General features: G+C 40.3%; 2 protein-coding genes across 3 annotated transcripts; both read right to left on the bottom strand.

The window, feature by feature from the left end:
* Nucleotides 1–6,609: 6,609 nt before the first annotated feature.
* LOC135167121 (uncharacterized) lies at nt 6,610–9,737 on the bottom strand. The gene is made up of 6 exons (XM_064129967.1): nt 9,729–9,737; nt 9,648–9,683; nt 8,311–9,600; nt 7,207–8,200; nt 6,700–6,984; nt 6,610–6,653 (listed from the first exon to the last, which is right to left on the bottom strand). Exons 1-6 carry the CDS (start codon nt 9,735–9,737, stop codon nt 6,610–6,612), a joined length of 2,658 nt encoding a protein of 885 aa, XP_063986037.1.
* LOC135167169 (uncharacterized) lies at nt 8,063–12,098 on the bottom strand. Of its 2 annotated transcripts, none has more exons than XM_064130062.1 (3): nt 11,601–12,097; nt 10,012–11,101; nt 8,063–8,200 (listed from the first exon to the last, which is right to left on the bottom strand). In XM_064130062.1, the coding sequence occupies exons 1-2, from the start codon at nt 11,722–11,724 to the stop codon at nt 10,014–10,016; spliced, it is 1,212 nt and encodes a 403-aa protein (XP_063986132.1). In that variant the 5' UTR covers nt 11,725–12,097; the 3' UTR covers nt 8,063–8,200; nt 10,012–10,013. The 2 variants fall into 2 exon arrangements, with proteins under 2 accessions (XP_063986132.1, XP_063986133.1); XM_064130063.1 differs by lacking the exon at nt 8,063–8,200 and adding an exon at nt 8,817–8,918 and having other exon boundaries at nt 11,601–12,098.
* Between the last annotated feature and the right edge of the window lie 6,402 nt (nt 12,099–18,500).

Consider the following 18,500-nt stretch of genomic DNA (forward strand, 5'->3'; position numbering starts at 1 on the left):
ACGTCAAGCTAAGCTTGATAATATTCAGGAAGTAACTTGATACGAAAGACCAGTGGTAAAGGGCCCGAGAAGATAATAGACACTCGGCCAGTCACCAGGGTGCCGTTAATCATCATGAATCAGGCAGGATGATACAAACTAGGTGTGGCAATGCTGCCTTACCGCAGGGATGTGATCCTGTGACGCGGGATGAGATGGTTATGCGTTTAACGGTCAGGGCCACGTCGACGAGGGAAACGGAAGTGACCGCACACAGACAGGGGCTGTTATTCTCCCCCCGAGGATCCCCATTGGATCACTCAGCAAATTCTCCCCGTCTCCCCCCTCCCCTTTCACCCACTGTGTCCTCATCCGTCGGTAGTTTAAAGACGCCAATAGAATATGTTGACCCCAGAAATGATATTCGATTCACCCCCAAGGCGCGTTCAACACGACCATTAAACAATAAGAATTGACAGCAAGGACCGAGTGAAGGACCAAGATGCAGGCTGACTCCTTTTGGTAAACCCTGGCATTTTGTATAGTATATTACTGTATACCAACAGTCGTATAAAACACAGCTGCTGCCTCGCAATCAACACCTCGGGGTCTCGACCCCGGGGTATTCCCAGAAGCGAATAATTTCATTCATACAACGCGGCACCAAATACCGCCACTCTGTATGCTCCGCGTGGCACGACTGTTATTGTTACTGCCAAATAACTACGACAGACCCCTCCCCCCACTACCTCTCTTCCCCCCTCGCCCTTCGCCGAACGACCCACCCACTACATCTCTCCACCATCCTCACCAACAAAACCGGATACTTGTACGGCACGTTTCAGCCTTCAAATTTTCACACTCTAACACCAAAAAAAGGGTCTAGGGTTGAATTTCTCTGACTAACTTCTCTAAAAAATCTGGAAGACGAATTTTTCCCCCGAAGGGCCTCTTTCAAAATTTGTTAGTGACAAAATGGTAATTGAATTGAAAGATTTTTACAGAAAGCGTCGAATATTGGTTTATGGAAGGGTGTTCAGGGGAAAATGTTTGAGAGAAATTTAGTCAGAGTATCAAAAAGGGACTGGGGCTCCTTAAAAATGATTTTTTTTGTCCTCCAGGGTGAATTTATTTCACCATTCCCCTGCGGGAATATTCGTAACAAAGTCTGAGACACTCGTATATGCTTTGAAATACTGGGTATTACGTTTATATATAAAGTCTACCGGTTATTATTGCCCTCTCCGGGAGGGGGTGGTGAGGCCAGTGAGCAAAACACTTGTCACCCCCTCCGAAGAACTCGAAACTGCAACAGTCAGCCCCTCGCGAGGGCACTAATTTCATTGGGAAAAGTTGTCGCTTGAATAATTAAAACACGCTGAAAAACACGCGAGCCACCTCTCTACCCTCGTTTTTTTTTTCATCCCTCCTTAGTCAATTTGCATAAGAAGAGGAGAGAAATCCCATGGAGAGTCTCGACGCACCCGGTGGGAGTAGCTGAGTTAAATTAGTAGTTTTAAATTTGAAAAGTTTTTTTTTTAACAAAAATCATTTGCAAAGGCTGACCAGGAAGAGGATATTTAAAAAATTGGTTATTGTCCTGGGGGGATTAAAGCTTTCGAAATTGTCAGACACATTGCATAAATATGTAACAATACCCAGGTACATTAAAGTGTTGGAGTTGTGTATCGAACGTGGGGGATCGAGGATTATTTGATGTTGGCATTTGTAAAACGAGGTCGAATTCGCGCATTGTGGTAGTCCAGATAGTTATATACCACGACGATATACAGCCAATGACAGTCGAACGACAGTTCCGAGTAATCCCGATACCCCGACTCCACTGATGTTGATGGATTACCAGTTGTGTTGGGAAATGTTTCATCTCCAAATGAATATAAAATTAAATTGTGTTTATTAGTTCGGGGATAATTGACCGTCTGCTGTGACACTTAGCTTATTGACATTCCGTACATCCTGATGCACTAATAGAACAGGAGGAACGATTTAGTTTCATCAAAGAAGTTTTCTCAACTATTACTACGACCCGTTAATTATCAATGAATTCACATGATAATTACGATGTCCTGGTTCCTGCAATTAACTGTCATAAAACTGTTGAGTAGTTTTATCAAAAAATGTTATCCATCTAAACTTATATTTAACATATACTGAATACTATCAGCACCTCCTGAACCCCTAACCCAAAAAATCAATTAAATAATCTTCTCAATTCCCAAATTAAACCATTGAAAGGCGCTGGGTCTCCAGCACAAGAGGACTATCATCCCACATCTTCTGCCAGTAAACAGTGTTTATTATTTGACAGGATAATTGACCATCTGCTGCAGACCTTCGATCCCGATGGTCCCGATGCTGTTACCATGATAGACCGCTCCATACTTTCGACAACAGACAGTGAGGCCTCGTCCATTTGTCGAAAATATTTTGTCTGTCCGTTACTCAGCTATCAGAATTCACCGTAAACGATAATCTATGGAATCGCATCCAGTGGCAGAAACACGACAAACGACTTTGCCCCTGTGGTCACTCCCGCCCATTAATAACATTCGAGTGTTTCCAATGATTTTTCGAGGGATGGGGAGTCAATTCAGTATTACCAGTGTCATTGGCACCCAGATCAACTGATGCACTCAATTGTCAGTTGGACACAGGGACTGGTAAAATCAGATAAACCGGAAAATAGACGAACCGTTAAATTCAGAAGTGGTATCGTCTATTCCCCCACACACCCCACCGCCCCCTCTCCCCCTCCCCCATGTGCTCCGTTCAGAGTCAATTTTAAATGAATTCACTGGAAAGCCAATTATCTTCGAGACACGTACGATGAGTCAGACTGAACTCGTCATCGAGAAATAGTATTGGTCAGTCTCAATGGTATTGTTCACTGTGGTTGGACTATTTCAACGCCAACTTATACGGCAATGTCTGACTGATAATGAGAGCGGTGGCGATCGTTAAGGGGCTAATGATATTCATGTAGATGTAGGAGAGTGTATAGCAGTACAGCTGGAAAACTTCGTGTGAGGCATTTATAACCATTTAAAGACATTCCCGTGAGGCAGATTGATTAGCTTATCGCTCGCGTTATACATGTGAATAACTCAGTCTTGGCATTTTCAGTGGTAATAAAAATAGAGGCCAAGCTGGAAAAAGTCATAAGATATGTTTCGAATGATTACGTCGACACTGCGGGGAGAAAATTATTCGGTGAATTTCAATAACTAGAAGGTAAGGGTTGAGAATTCATTGATTAATCTGCGCATATTTGATATGAAATGAATAATAGTGTTAATATCGATTCGGAGGGACTTAATTCATAATCGATAGTGGTAATTATGTGATAAAAGAATATATATCGATTCTCCTGAAAAAAAATTCTTCCCGTCTAATTACTGATGATTGAAAAAATATTGATGAATTGAATTATTATTTTTTTTTAGCCAAATCTAAAAAGCTTCAAATCCCTGGTAAATTTAATTTGTAAATAATAATGTAATTTGCGCATTACATGGACAGCGTAAATGAATCTTATGTACAGATTCCATATCAAATAATATAAGAAGTATAAAAAACTTCTGGATGAAGTTCAAATAATTTCTTCCCGGTTTTAAAAAAATATTAATCTTCGAGTTGCAACGGGGATAGCGGTATGCGATATTCACGTGTCACATGAGCATTTGAAAAACTGATATCTAACGCCTCGACACCATCACGACTCAGCTTGGCGTATTATAACGCGGAGTAGCTTTTATTGAATCAAGAAAACGAGGCTCGCGTGCACACTGCTATAGTGTAAACGTGTATAATACGAGAGTCCATTATTTGGACTTGGGTTTAGACACGTTGGAAATCCTCTAACGATGACTGGTGGCTCTCCTGGCCACTTGGCTTTACCAGTATTCTACTCACTCCTCTTTTACCTGACATGCAATCCTCGTGCCACTATCTGCAATTTCTTTTACGAGTCACCAACACGACAACTTTTCAACCCCACTCTTGGCCGTTAGAGGAGTTCCATGCCCACGCATTTTGTAACTGTTGGATTTCGCTAGGTTTCCCGGAGGTCAAAATTCACTCCTCTAATGTTTTTATGTTTCCGAATTTAGGAAATAATTATTTATTTGTTACTATGGGTCCTTTCTATTATGGTATTAAAGAAAAAGATTCCACGCTGCGGATTTCCCCCAAAAAGGGGGGACATCTCTTTTCTCCTCGTGAAAAAATTGAAATCATTTTGAAAGAGTGAAATTCTTCTGGAGTGACTCGACGGTTGCATTTTTATGAATGTTTACTGGATTTTTAACTACTTTGGTATCTTTATTTCAATTGAAGCATACCTTATTTCTGTCTCCAAAGCATCACAGATTGCGCATGGTCAGGATTATCTTAATGTTTGCTTTATTAAGCCGTTCTTGGTAATGGTTTTTATTGGAGGAGACCTCATTAATTTTATCAGTTGCATTTTTTATTCGAGGAAAATTCATGATTGCTGACATTTACATTTCAGTTGAGACGATTGTTTCAGAAGGCTGGGTTGTAATGATGCTAATACAGACTGCATCACCATTATGGTTATCGAACAAAAATTTTATATCTGTATTTAAAATATTACGTTGAAAAAAAATTTTCAGAGTTTCTATTTTGAAAAATATTCCGCCAACGAATTTCCAACTATTGAATTATGCAGATGATGTAAGAAATCGTTCAATTTGACACAATAATTGCTCAATACTATTTATTACATATTCAAATTCATAATCGACAGATAAATCTGAATAATTTGATTAACGTTTACGACTCCCCGAAAGTCAAAACGAATAATTCAACAGAGGTGTTAACAAATTCCTGCATCTACACGGTATCCCCCTGACAAATTGTCTCAGCTGTAAGACCCTAAGAGAAATACTTCCTCCACCATAAGTTAGAAGATCCTGATGGGCCAGTGACCGTTCACTGTTTTCCATTAATATCCCTTTTCCATTCGAATGAGAAAAACAAGAATATAACGAGAAGAATGTGAAACCATCCAGTGATCATTTATCTCAGTCTCGCGGGGCCCCGACGATGCATTAATACCAATTGTGTTTTCACCACGTTAGGTGATGCCATAAAACCAACTGATAGCCTTTCTATACCTCCCACTGCTCCATTTTTACTCGCGTATTATCAGTATCAGAGCAACTGAATTCACTCAGTCCAATCCCTGGCCGTTCATTCACTGGGCCCTTTTATTGTGCTTCGCAAGAATGACACACTGAACGCCACGGAAATGTCAATGAAAAATTAACGATTGCAGATCACATCATTTTTACCGCGTGTATATATGTATACAATATATAATATACAATATATATCGGTGATTTCATTTGTTGAAAATGACTTCAGAAAGGATCGAACTCATAACCTTTGCGTGATTAACATGTGAATATTTATAGTATCGATCGTTTGGCTGGAGATTTCGATGATTTAAATTTACAGAAAAATTATTTATAACTAAAAATAAACGTAGCACGTGTGGCGGAACAAGAAAAATCAAATATTTATCGACTCCCATAGTCTCTCTCGCTTATTATGATGAATGCACCAACGCATTAAGCCCGACGGATCTCCACCCCCGTTAGCAGTAATTAATTATCGAATCGCACGGAGCCCGGTGGCTTCGATAGTTCATCCTCAACTCGTTTTTTAACCCCTCATTTTTTTTCTCCCATCTTTTTAGTCGTTTAATCCCAAACACGCCACATCTACTGCACATCCAGTGACAGCGGATCGTCCATTGTTGGCCTCCACGACGTCAACGCGAGTCAATCTTATTTATGGCTATATTAATCCTTAAATAGTAACTAATGTCAGACTATATGGACATCCCCGATACTAGAATACACGAACAGCCGGTGAATGTTACTCTTCTCTTTGTCTTCAAACTGCTTTCTCCAACTCGGGGCCCTACGTAGTGGTGTAAAAACTTGCTATTGTGTGGGTTATTCATACGTATGTTTTTGTGAAAATGTTTGGCCATTGCCAGAGAACGTTAGCCATATCCACTGTACAAACGACGGTGTCGAGTTACCGGATGGTACACCACGGGGTGCCCGTGACTTATACCCTCGGCGATATGCACTCTCGCGCCAGCACTACGGGTGACCAATAACACTCTGGCCACTCATTTCCTATGTTTCTGACCAAGATGTTTTGCAAAACATTTGTATTTATAGGGGATTGCATAAGTTCATCATCGTGAATAAAAAAACAGGAGAAATAAAGTCGGAAATTAATTTTAGTTTAGCGATCACAACGATTCGACGGGTTAGCCACCTCCCCGGGGAGACATAGTTAAATAAAAATGACGGGGTAATTTCGTATTTTTGAATTGCATAAATATATCAGAGTTTGTAGAGCTCTTCTATAGGAATATGCTATTATTTTACCAATAATTCTACTGATAAAATAATCTTCCCACAAGAATTAAAATCTTCCTTTAAAACACAACTTTTGGGCGTTCGATTATGAAGCCAAATACGATCGGCAAATTTATATTTTCTTCTCATTAAAAATTATTAAAAAATTGGTTCTCTGCAAAAATACAATAGATCTGCCTTCACTCATCTAATCCTTAAAAATATAAAATAGATTCATCTCCACAAAAATCCCTGAAAGACCGAAATGAATCATAATTGTATGATTAAACGAACTTACCTGTAAGTGAAGTTCTATCATAATTGTATGAAGCGCCTCTTCCGAAAAGATGAACAACGTAGTACTCTTTGTACCGACCGAGGCACCACAAGTTTATAGCTAGAAACAAAAATGTATCGACCCCCCACCTATGCGTCCCCTGCATCGGGGCCTGCCTCCCGAGACTCATTATCTTTAAAGTGCATCCGTAGCCAAATATTAAAATGGGTGTCCACAGGACTAAGGGTATTGGGAGGGACTCATCTTTTCGGAAGAGGCGCTTCATACAATTATGATAGAACTTCACTTACAGGTAAGTTCGTTTAATCATACAATTGTATTGCGCGCCTCTTCCTCAAGATGAACAACGTAGATGTTTAGAGATGGCTACGGATGATAAATAAATATAAAATAAATTGAATTCCTCAATATAATAGAATTTAATGAAATCCATAGTATAAAATAATTAAACCACAAGAAAATTTATCTATTAAAATATCAGGATCTTCGTTGAAGAAGGCCCTCAACCTCTCAAAATAGTCTTAGCAAATAAACTAGGATCTTGAATAATAGGTCTATTATAAAACTTAGCAAAAACCGACGAATTTTCTGTCCAGCCAGCACATTTCTTTATCAGATCAATGCCTACTCCCAGCTTTTTTGCAGAAGAAGTAGAAGCATGTCTGGTGCTATGAGCAGAGAAAATCTCTGTATCAACGCCACATTCCTGAAGGGTATCTTTCACCCATCTACTCAATGTTTGAGTCGAAACCTTATGATACGGTTTCTTAAATGAAATGAACAGTGCATGACTCTTATTTCTAATATCTTTTGAGATATTCAGGTATTTCTGAAGCGTCTTGGCAGGACAGATGTTTTGGTTTTCTTTAAAAAATGGTAAAATTAATACTGGTTGTTTCGTTCCAGGCTTCGAAGTTTTGATCCTACTGTCAATCTTAATCTCTACTAATTCATTCTTAATTCTAATATTTCTTACATCAATTAGAGCTAAGGTTTGCATCCTTTGGCCAGTAACTAATGCTAATAAAGTAACTAATTTTTTACTCAATACATCTAAAGGCAAGTCTTCATTCGAAAAATCCTTAAAATAATCTAAAACTATCTTTGGATCCCATGTGGATTCATACTTTGGTTGAGATGGTCTTAATTTTGATAAACCTTTGAAAAATCTTTTAATAATCTCATTTTGCCCAATATCTGGGCCAAGAATGAGTGCAATAGCTGACCTTATGGTATTCAGTGTACCGTAAGAGGCTCCTCTTTCGAATTCTGAAGTTAAAAACTTAAGTATGGTGGACGTATCGGCATTATAAACAGACAATTTATTTGATACGCCAAAATTCCACCACTTCCGCAAGGCATGGTCGTATTGTTTAATTGAAGAGTCACTCAAAGACGATAAAGAAATATTCAACGAGTCTTCTGGAATACCTCTCTTCTTGAATGCTTCCCTGATAACCTGCCGACCACCAGGGTAAGATTCTTCCATAAATGTGATTTTCTGTCAATCGAAGATAAAGGATATGAATTTTGATCGATAATTAAAGGCTCAGATTCCAGTAAGGAATAAAATAATGGAAACCATGGTTGGGCCGGCCATTGGGGAACCACCACAATTCCTCGAGAACCTTCGGACTTGATTTTTTGTAAAACTTTAGGAATTAAGATGAAGGGTGGAAACGCGTAGAAGAACATTTTTTCCCATCCAATCGTAAACGCATCAACTGCCACCGAGTTTGGATCCGGCTTCCAAGCAATATAATTTTTACATTTTTTATTATTCTTTGACGCGAAAAGATCAATATCCGGTTTTCCGAACGTTTCAACTATTTTATTGAACGCCGACTTTGACAACTCAAACTCGGTATCACTCTTCAATCTTCTGGATTCAAAATCTGCCTCCGAATTGTCCTTAGAAGAAATGTAAGAGGCAAAAATTGTTAGACCTCGTTGTTCGCACCACTCCCAAATAGATCGGGAGAGATTACTTAATTTTGTAAAACGAACACCCCCCATGCGATTAATATAAGAAATCGCAGTCGTGTTATCAACTCTAAGCAAAATATTACAATCCTTGAACTTTTCGGCAAAGTATTTTAATCCTAGAAAGGCTGCGAGAAGTTCAAGATAATTAATATGAAATTTAATTTCTGTCTCACTCCAGAAACCGTGGGCTGTTTTTCCATTACACACTGCCCCCCACCCAGTTCCAGACGCATCTGAAAAAATAGTTAAACTATATTTTTTAACTGCAATATTAGCAATTCTCCAACTAATATTCGTTTCCCACCATTGGAAATCATCCTGCAGTTGAACCTTTAACTCCATTACTTCATCAAACTTTCCCCCTGATTTTAACAACGCCAAATATTTTAACCTCTCAAAATTTTTAATATGAGCGTAACCATACGGAATAGCTGGGCAACAGGAAACCAAGCACCCTATGAAATGAGCAAACTCTCTAATTTTACATTTGCCTAATTTCTTATAATGAGCAATCTCTTTAATAATTTTTTTCCTTTTCTCAAGAGGAAGTTCTAAGCTCATTTTTTGCGAATTCAAAATGAATCCCAGAAACAAGCACGATTGCGAGGGAATTCGAACACTCTTTTCTTCGTTGATAATAAAACCTAGCTCATTCAGTAACTCAACTGTAAAATTAATGTTTTTTAGGCAAGCTAATTTTGAATCTGCAATGAGCAGAATATCATCAAGATAGACAACCGATAAAAAACCCAAGTTTCTCAGATACCCAACAACGGGTTTCATAATCTTTGTAAAAAGATAAGGGGCAGTATTTAGACCAAACGGTAAACAATTGAACTCATAAAGGTTTCCATCGAAATAAAATCTTAAATATTTTCGAAACTGCACATTAATAGGAACTAAGTAATAAGCGTCCTTCAAATCGAGTTTTCCCATGAAACAATTATCAGAAACTAACTTACAAGCCATTTTACAATCTTCAATTTTAAAATGTTCTGCTACAATAAATTTATTTAAGTTTTTGAGGTTTAAGATGAGTCTACTTGAACCATCAGCTTTCGGAATGAGAAATATACTTGATATGAACTGATCCGAATCGGGAAGACACTCGCTAATGACCCTTTTTTGAATTAATCTATTAACCTGATCTGAAGCTAACTTTTTTTCATGAAAAGTCCAGGGACGTTCACGGGGAACTGAGACTTGATGTGGTGGTTCCACAAAGGGGATTTTATAGCCCTGAATCCACTCAAGGACTCTCGAATCGGAAGTGATTTTCTTCCAATTTTTATCAAAGAATCTTAGTCTACCAGCGGGCCTACTTACATCTAAGATTTCGTTGTCTGCGACAAAGCGGGATTCTGCAGGTTGCTGCGAGTCCCCTTGGATTGGTTGGACCAATTCTTCCTGAAAGGTCGGCCCGAAATTGGTCTGCCCTTGTTCCCGCCCGAGGGCAGCTGTCTGAGTGGATGACGCAGAGGCGGGAATCTGGAGTTTTTTGGCTTATTTTGGTGCAGAACTTTGCCTTTTAGATCTTTCCCTGATTTTTCAATCAGCTTGGCAGCTTTCAGCCTATCACCCAATTTTTCGCCAAAAAGCCATTCGTCAGCTGGAGACGCATCCAAAATATCTTTTTGCGAACTAGCAATAGTCGCCAGAATTAAACTTCTACGTGTGAATGTCTCATCCCTCTGAAGATCCGCAAGTAGACGCGCCGTTTCGCTGAGTGATTTCACTAAATCCCCATCCGTGCTTATTTTGTTCTCCTTAGTATCTTTGCCTTTATCAAGAGTGCGACAAATGGAGTTACACACTAGGGCTAAGCAAGAACAAATTTTCTTTTGTTTCTCAACAATTCTTGCGTCCCGTTTTAATGCTGCTTCATTCATGAAGGCTTTAACCTCTTCATTCAACCGCGGGGGATCTATCACGAGGCAATTTTTGGGTGGTGCATGAGCTTTTAATAACTTGGTTTTTTCCTCTTTGGGTAAACCGTTTTTTAGAATGTCCGTAAGACGGATAGCAATGCTGTTCGGAATGACTGGCCCCAGAACTCTATCTTCGGTCACTCTATCCCCAATCAATTCTAGAATTTCATTGTCCAGATCTTCCAACACCACCTCAGGTTCTCCAGAATTAGTGTTCTGGTCAACCTGAGGGTTAGGCAGTTCTGAAACCGTCTTCGGATCAGGATGAATCTCTGCCTGTGTAGAAATTATCTGGGCTGTTGTGTCCTCTAGATTTATCGCGGGCTCATCACCGTCCTCAACACCCAAAATTTGTGATCTCGCCGGAGAAAACAAACGAGAGTCATTACCATCCCCCACAGAAGATGGAGGTGAGGAAATTTGGGATCGATGTCCCGATCGAAATGATCTCGTCTCCTCATGTGATTCACTTTCTGAATCTGATCTCCCTAAAATCAAGGAATCAAGAAATATTCACTTGCCTACTTGTCTTGACTATTAAATATATAAATATATATAATACGTATATAAATATGAATTAAGGAATTAAGAAAAAATTCCGTTGTTAAGGAATTAAAAAATTCCGTCATTAAGGAATTAAAAATTCCATTATCGATTAAAAAATCGAGAGTTCTTGGCCTCCCCACCCAACAAGGGAGGCCCCTTGTGTTATGAGATTCTGAGAATTCTCTCTGACAAGTAAGAGCTTGTCAGTCGTTCACTGGGTAAGCGCCCAGTGACGTCACAAGGTAAACCATGCTCTACGCATAAAATGCTCGAGCATAGCCACAAGACAGAAAACTTTTTTAAGACAAGTGCATTTCTCTTGTTCCATTTTTATAATTATGTTCTTCTTCTTTTTTTTTTTTGAGACTTCGCGAAATGACAATCTACCATTCTATTGGCCGAATATTCAGTGGAATAGAAAACCCCAAAAAAAAAACTTACTTGATCTTGACGTACGCCGCAATTTTTCTAGTTTTTTAAATTTCCTCTCCAACTTCTTGAATTTTTTCACTAGGACTTCGTCCACAAAATCCTTGTGCGCACTTTGATGTTTCCTTTTCCCCATGATTTACACCTCACAATTCTTCACCGAAAACACAGTTTTTTATAAAAATTTTTTAACGTGGTCACCTCGGCACAAGTATAAAGAATGAGTCTCGGGAGGCAGGCCCCGATGCAGGGGACGCATAGGTGGGGGGTCGATACATTTTTGTTTCTAGCTATAAACTTGTGGTGCCTCGGTCGGTACAAAGAGTACTACGTTGTTCATCTTGAGGAAGAGGCGCGCAATACAATTTTTTTCGAATCACGTGGATTATAACGATTACACTAATATATAACATCAAACTGGGCGGTTGTATATTAAGGTGTCATATTCCAAAGAAGATGCTCACCATCCCACCAACAACGTGTGAACCAACCGAGCCGGATCTAATGAATAGCCCACCCTCCGTTCATCTCTTTTTATCTTTAGCCCATGAAAAATTATAGTGTTATACCATTGAATTGGCTCCAAACACAAGTATAGATTTCATAGGGTATCTTCGCATAACAAAATACATTGGAAGATGGAAAGAGTCAAAAGGCAATCCCGACCCACTGGCGTGCGCGATGATATCCCGCAGTGATGCCAGCTGCTTTTACCCCACATACATTCAGGGACACGTGAACCCCATGGTGGCATTAACTTACGGAAGGAATCCAACGGTGTATACAGATAAATTTTGTGTTTTTGTACTGGGTAACGCATCACCGTGACACCCAGAACTTATGAAGATGTTGCTAATCACATCCGCATCCCCATTGTACCCCCAGACATTTTTTTTCTTTCATCAGTTACCAACGACGACTCTCTCTCTTTTCATCCCTCGGCAGGAGGAGCTTTCAATCCACATTCAGACAACAAAATACCGGTACATTAGTCTTGATAAAGGGAGCGGGAAAGAGCGAATTAAAAGTAATGATTTGTAGAAATATTCTGACCCCATGTTACTATCAAAACCCCTATCTCAACTCGTGTTCTCAGAGCGTACTACCCCCACTGGGAAATGGGGCCCATTATCTCGCCTAATGTTTCATCTGTTAGAAAACCAGTAGAAACGTCTCCTCCCACCTCTCAGCCCCGTTTGCCATGTATCATTTAATTAACCCTACGCTGAGAGAAAAATGTAGCAAAGGGATTATTTTTTTATTCAAACACTCAGGATTCATGATTAGTGCCAGCGAAATGAGTTCCCCACCCCTTTGCAGGCCGTTGACATGGAAAAAAATCACATCCAAAACGACCGAACAAAAAACCCTCGAGATTTTCCATAGGTTTGAACTAAATCATGTATACGAATGCCCTGTAATCAAATAAAGGGGAGAACATTGTTGGCAAACGAGAGACGCGAGTCAGCCAGCTCAGCAGTGAGATTCAGAATCCGCCCGTTCCTTGTTTCCAGACACACCCCCACCGTAACCCGCACCAAAACTCTCCTGTTCATTTCACGTATCATCCAACCCTGACTGTGTTCTATTTTCAATTCAGTGTACAGTGGGTCGTAGAAAATTGCCTATTGTTGAGTCACCAAGGGATGGTCCAATGATAAGACTAAACTTGATAAATAAATATCCCTTTCTTTCTATATTAGTTAGAGAAAATCGGGGGGTAATGTAAATTAATTAGTCATATCAGTAACAAAGTGAATAGTCAATATTGAAATTTCCTTTAATTAAGTATTTATCTATGGAACGAGAGATTTTACACGAAAATGTCAAGACACGTTTTTGCAAAAAAATTTCGTTGCCTACAAAAAAGATTTCTTGACATTTTCTCTTAAAATCACTCCCTTAACGATTAACAAAGGACGCGAAAGGAAGAGATTTGTGCATGATAGATAAACCAATGTGGCTGTCCTTCTCTTAGGTACCCCGTCATGCCCCGGCCTCCCCTTCCCGTTAATATGCCTGACTTGGACACACGAAGGTGTCTCGAAGGGATACACGTACGTGAGACTCAGAGGGATGAAAAAAGTGGTGGCGAAGAGGGCGGGTATGGGGGTGGAGGGCAACGAAGACTAGATGGCAGAGGTCTGAAGGTCCACTCAACTCGCCGCTCGTCTCGTTGACAAATGTCCCGCGCATCCCCTGGGCCATCCCCTCCGGGTACAGTGGACTCTCTCACCCCTGAACCGCATACTCTCAAAACACTCACCGTGTATATGCTAGTCTGGCGTAATCCCGAGGTGGTGAAGTCCTCTTTGACACGGCTAGAGGTATTCAATTACCTCCTGACGGACGTTGTTGGCCGAACCAACCCCTCGGATATATAACAATTTCTCCATTTCACCCAGTCTTTTTCACTCACTTCATCGGGGCTCTCTCGTTGGTAACATTTTCCAAGTTCCCCCTGAGGATTCACCAGTGGTCATTCTGACATCACAACCGGAGAAAAATCACTCCGTTTTTTTTTTCTTTCTCTGTCTCTGTCTCGTCGACTTCCATTTTATCCCCGGTCGCCTCTCACTTCGGAAAACGTTAACACGTGAGTGGAATATAAATATTTTTGGCTCGCAGTTTATTGAGGATAACTGGCATCTGAATAAGACTTGAGAATATCCGTTTTGATAATTTAATCAAGTGGGACTCAGGGAGAAGACATTTGTTATTATTCAAACGTCAGACGATTTTTTGCAGACGTACTAAATCAACTTGGGAGATCAATTAGTCTATTTCCACTCGATTTTATGTCTTTCGATGATGTTTTTTCAATCTCCATCAGACGATTCGGTATGAAAATTCATCATTTCAATTCCAGGAATAAACTCTGGGTAAACGCAGATTGTTTTGATATCTCGGTGGCATTTGCAACTGCTTGAATAAAATGGTGGAGAAACTTACAAGTGGAACATTGGTTAGAAGAAAAAGGGGCTTTTCTTCTTTTCCGTATTTCTCGTGGAAGCGGAAGAAAAATGTAGAAGTTGAAAAAATATATATAGCGAAGGAAAAGTTTACTGCCCGTGTCGGGGTACATCGGGGGGAGGGAGGGGGGCAGTCGATAAAAAATGTTTCTCGGTCTCTGGGATCATAAAAGTGCGAATAACCGGAGGAGACGCGTCCGACGTCGACGAAAAACGAGGGGGAGGAAAAAGCCGGTGCAGGCGCTTCTGTGAAGGAGTTGGTGAGGGGGAGGAGGGCTCGATGGATGTTTGAAATATTCCCACCCCCTGGGTGTTCTCGCGATGGGCAATCTGTATCGATTTCCAGTCGTCGTCGAAGAATTTTCGTCCGCGAGAGATCTTCACGAAAAGATCTTCAGGAAATCTGCAATTATCGAATTGTTTCTTTTCGATGAACTTCGCCGCTTAATGAACATTGAGCTGTTCTAACTCTAATGCTTCTGTCAATGTACGTTTTTTTGTACTCCCTCTGTCAACAACCCCTATCACCCACCTCGAACCGTCAGGGTCTCGCAGTCTCTGTGTTGAACACTGAAAGACCCTATAATTATTCAAAGTATCGCTTTCAAGTTGGCACTTTACCCTCCAAAACGGCCACTCTAACCGGCTTGTGAGTGCGACCAAAACTGTAAGATTCAGGTGACACAGGAGAAAAGGGGGCCCTATGACGAGAAGTTTGTGAGCAGTTATTGCCTCTTTCTTATACGATGACGTTAAGTTTTGATGGGGAGATTACCGAGTGGAGTGATCGCTTACTGAAAGGGCGTCAGGTTATACTCGGATCGTTACTCCTCACCGTTAAGGAGCTGATCGCTTCTGAATTGACGACCAAGTGCGCATATACTTTGTCATAACTTCATCCCTCCGCCCCTACTCAGGTCGCGGTTTTCTCCCTCCCTTTTTCCGGTAAAAATCTTCCAGCCGCCGCTTTCGACAGACAGCGCGGCAGCGCCACAACACGGGGGAGGATCCTAAGGGATGGATTCCAAGGTTCAATTTGGAAAATTTAGTGCCTAGTTAATCCATTAAATTAATACGGCAATAACGCGAAATTTGAATGAGAAAAATACTCAAACAAGTTCACGAGAAAATGGGAATCCAATAAAATCGAATACGTTCGATATTTGGGACAACATCCAAAGTTCTGAATAACTTTGTAATTAATTCACTTAATTTTGAGCATCAAGTGAATGATGGGGGCGGACAAATGTAGAAGAATGATTCCCCAGTCATTTTTATATTGATAATCGATAGATCGATAACGTCGAATGTTCATTTGCACCACGATTCCCCAAAAATTAGCAAAAAATAATTCCTTAACCATCTTCACCAGCGATTTTTATTCGTGCAGTGGTTGAACGGCGCTGCCAATTGAGGGTGAGATGAGCTGAACTAGAAGTAGGAAGCCGCGAGGGTTGTTTCCATTTATGTAAATAAAAGCGCTACTTGCGCATCTCTCAGTTGTAGAGTAACCCAACATTCCCGGTAACTTTGACGACGAAAGCGAAATACCAGAGAGAGAAAGCAACAAGGGGGTGGTGGGGTGAGGAGTAAGGGGAAGGGGGCTCACTGTGTTCCATTTTCCCGTGAAATTTATCTTGTCGTGGGTGTCGCACAGCCCAACCCCATTTCCACCCCCCTCGAGGCGCTGAGAAAACCTCCCTGTTTCTCTTTCCCTCCTCCCCCCTCCCTCTCTGGCACCCCAACACGGTATAAAGTTTTCTACTAGTGGAAAAGCCTCAGTGCAACGTGAGAATTAAATGTACTCTCATCCAGGTTTGAACTAGACCGAGCAAGTGGCACAATCACTTAACCCCCTGAATGACAAAATTATCCACATACGTACGTGTTTTTGCTAGTGGGCGTGATAAAATAGGGGCGATGGGGGGAGAGACGGAGGGGATTCGCAACACATCTGGCGACACTCGGGGATCTCATTCTCGATTAATTAATCGAAGGCAACACACGCAAATGCTAAATGCTAGTTAATAAGCAAATTGGTACGCAATAAAGTTGAGTTTGATATTAGATTCGATGGGGTAAGGGGGTGTGCTGCCCTTTTCATACACAGATGTGGCTTTAGGGGAGGAGGGGGTATGATGGGGTACCTAAGAGAAGGACAGGCATTTCGATTCATCCATCATGGACAAATCTATTCTTCTCGAGTCGTTTTTCAACCCTGAAGTGGTTAATTCAGGTCTCTAATGCACTGGGGATGGCGGCCTAATGGGGTGGTGTTAACAAACTAAAAAAATTTAGGTTTAATTCCGGTTTTTTAGGTTTAGTTGTCAGAAACATGAGGAGAAGGAAGTTTTCAATCGATGCAAACCATCGAATGTATCGATAGTTCCATCTGGGGTACGATGGAGCTCCAGGAAAAATAAAAAATAATTTTTTTTTGTTTGCTGATGTGTATTCAAATACTTAGAATATTTTTTAATGCCTAAATTACTTTTAATCATGTCCGAGACTTGACCTTTAGTAATCGCTGAATTATCCCAAATAATTTTAGTCTTTTAGTTTACGTTATGCAATTATTTTATATGAAAAACAGTTATTCAAAGTTTCGAATACGTTCACAATACCCCATCATGCCCCGGCTACCCCTACTTGTATTTTTTTGACTTCTCTCTCACCCTCATTCAACCACGCCCCAAGACACTACGTGCAAACCCAGCATCATTCATTCGTGTTATATTGGATGAATTTTAACATACGTACACTAGTGTCAGCTCTCACATCGATGCAATGCAAATCCTTTAATATCCACTGATGAAGTCTCACCCTCACTGGCAAGTCGTGAATTACTCCCCCGAGGAATATCTACGATGATGGTGTCCCCCTTGGACACGGATCATTCAATTTACAGTGCAGTTGACACTCTGAGAAATGGACGATCCTTCATTATTGTAATATTTCCAGTGTCTGTTCAATTTTCTTTTGTACCTTCTTGGACCCCATGTTTTCTGGTGGTGAATACGTGTGCGTTGGCATATACAACGAGTGGGTGTGTATAGCTGAGGAAACGTTTTATTATATTCATGCGCACGCTCTCAAGTCCCATTTGTTCCAACCACTCTCTCACTCTGTTAGTCACTGAATTATTATTATTATTATTATTATTAAAAAGTCTTCACCAGTGGTGTATTCGTGGGTTATGCTCTATTCACTTTTCAGCCAAAGCCATTTGTCTAGAAGTCGTGTCATTGTCGTGGTCATTGTCATCGTTTATTGTCAGTGACACTAGTTACTATCCTTAAGATGATTTATTTTCGAGGCAAGAATAAAGTTGCAAAGAATTTTTTTTTGAGCTCAGGGGTATACTAGATTGGTGGGAGGTTATTTATGGGAATTGATTGAAGTTTTTTGTGGTGGTAGAGATGAGTGAAGGAAAGGAAATAATTCTATTCACAGGGATGGGTTTTTTGGAGAAATAAGAAGGATAGTATTGCATTAAAGTTCATCATGTGAGAAGTCAATCATTTTCGATCCGAAACTTCTCAAATTAAAAAAAAAATCCTCATCAATTTTATCGGAAAATTCGTCGAAAATTGATTGAAAAATAAGTCAATTTTTAATTAACAGTTAAGTCCAGTATTTATCTCGGGGTGATTATTATTTAAAACGTTTCTTATCGACCTGATTTTTCAGTAAAACGATTAATCTGACACTCGTGTTATTGTTGCGATCATTGTCACGTTTATTATCAGGAACAGTAGTTACCGGTCATGGGATGATTTACAATTGAATAAGGGCTGGCATTGCAAAGGACATTTGATTGTCCCAAGTGTAATCTCAGAAGGAAAGTTTATCACTTCTGTGCGGGAAGGTTCTATCTATATTACTCTTGGCAATTAATTAAATCGGTGTTTGGCCCGTCAACGTCCAGTGGCCAGGGGTG

Source organism: Diachasmimorpha longicaudata, chromosome 11 (genome assembly GCF_034640455.1).
Source record: "Diachasmimorpha longicaudata isolate KC_UGA_2023 chromosome 11, iyDiaLong2, whole genome shotgun sequence".
NCBI lineage: Eukaryota > Metazoa > Arthropoda > Insecta > Hymenoptera > Braconidae > Diachasmimorpha > Diachasmimorpha longicaudata.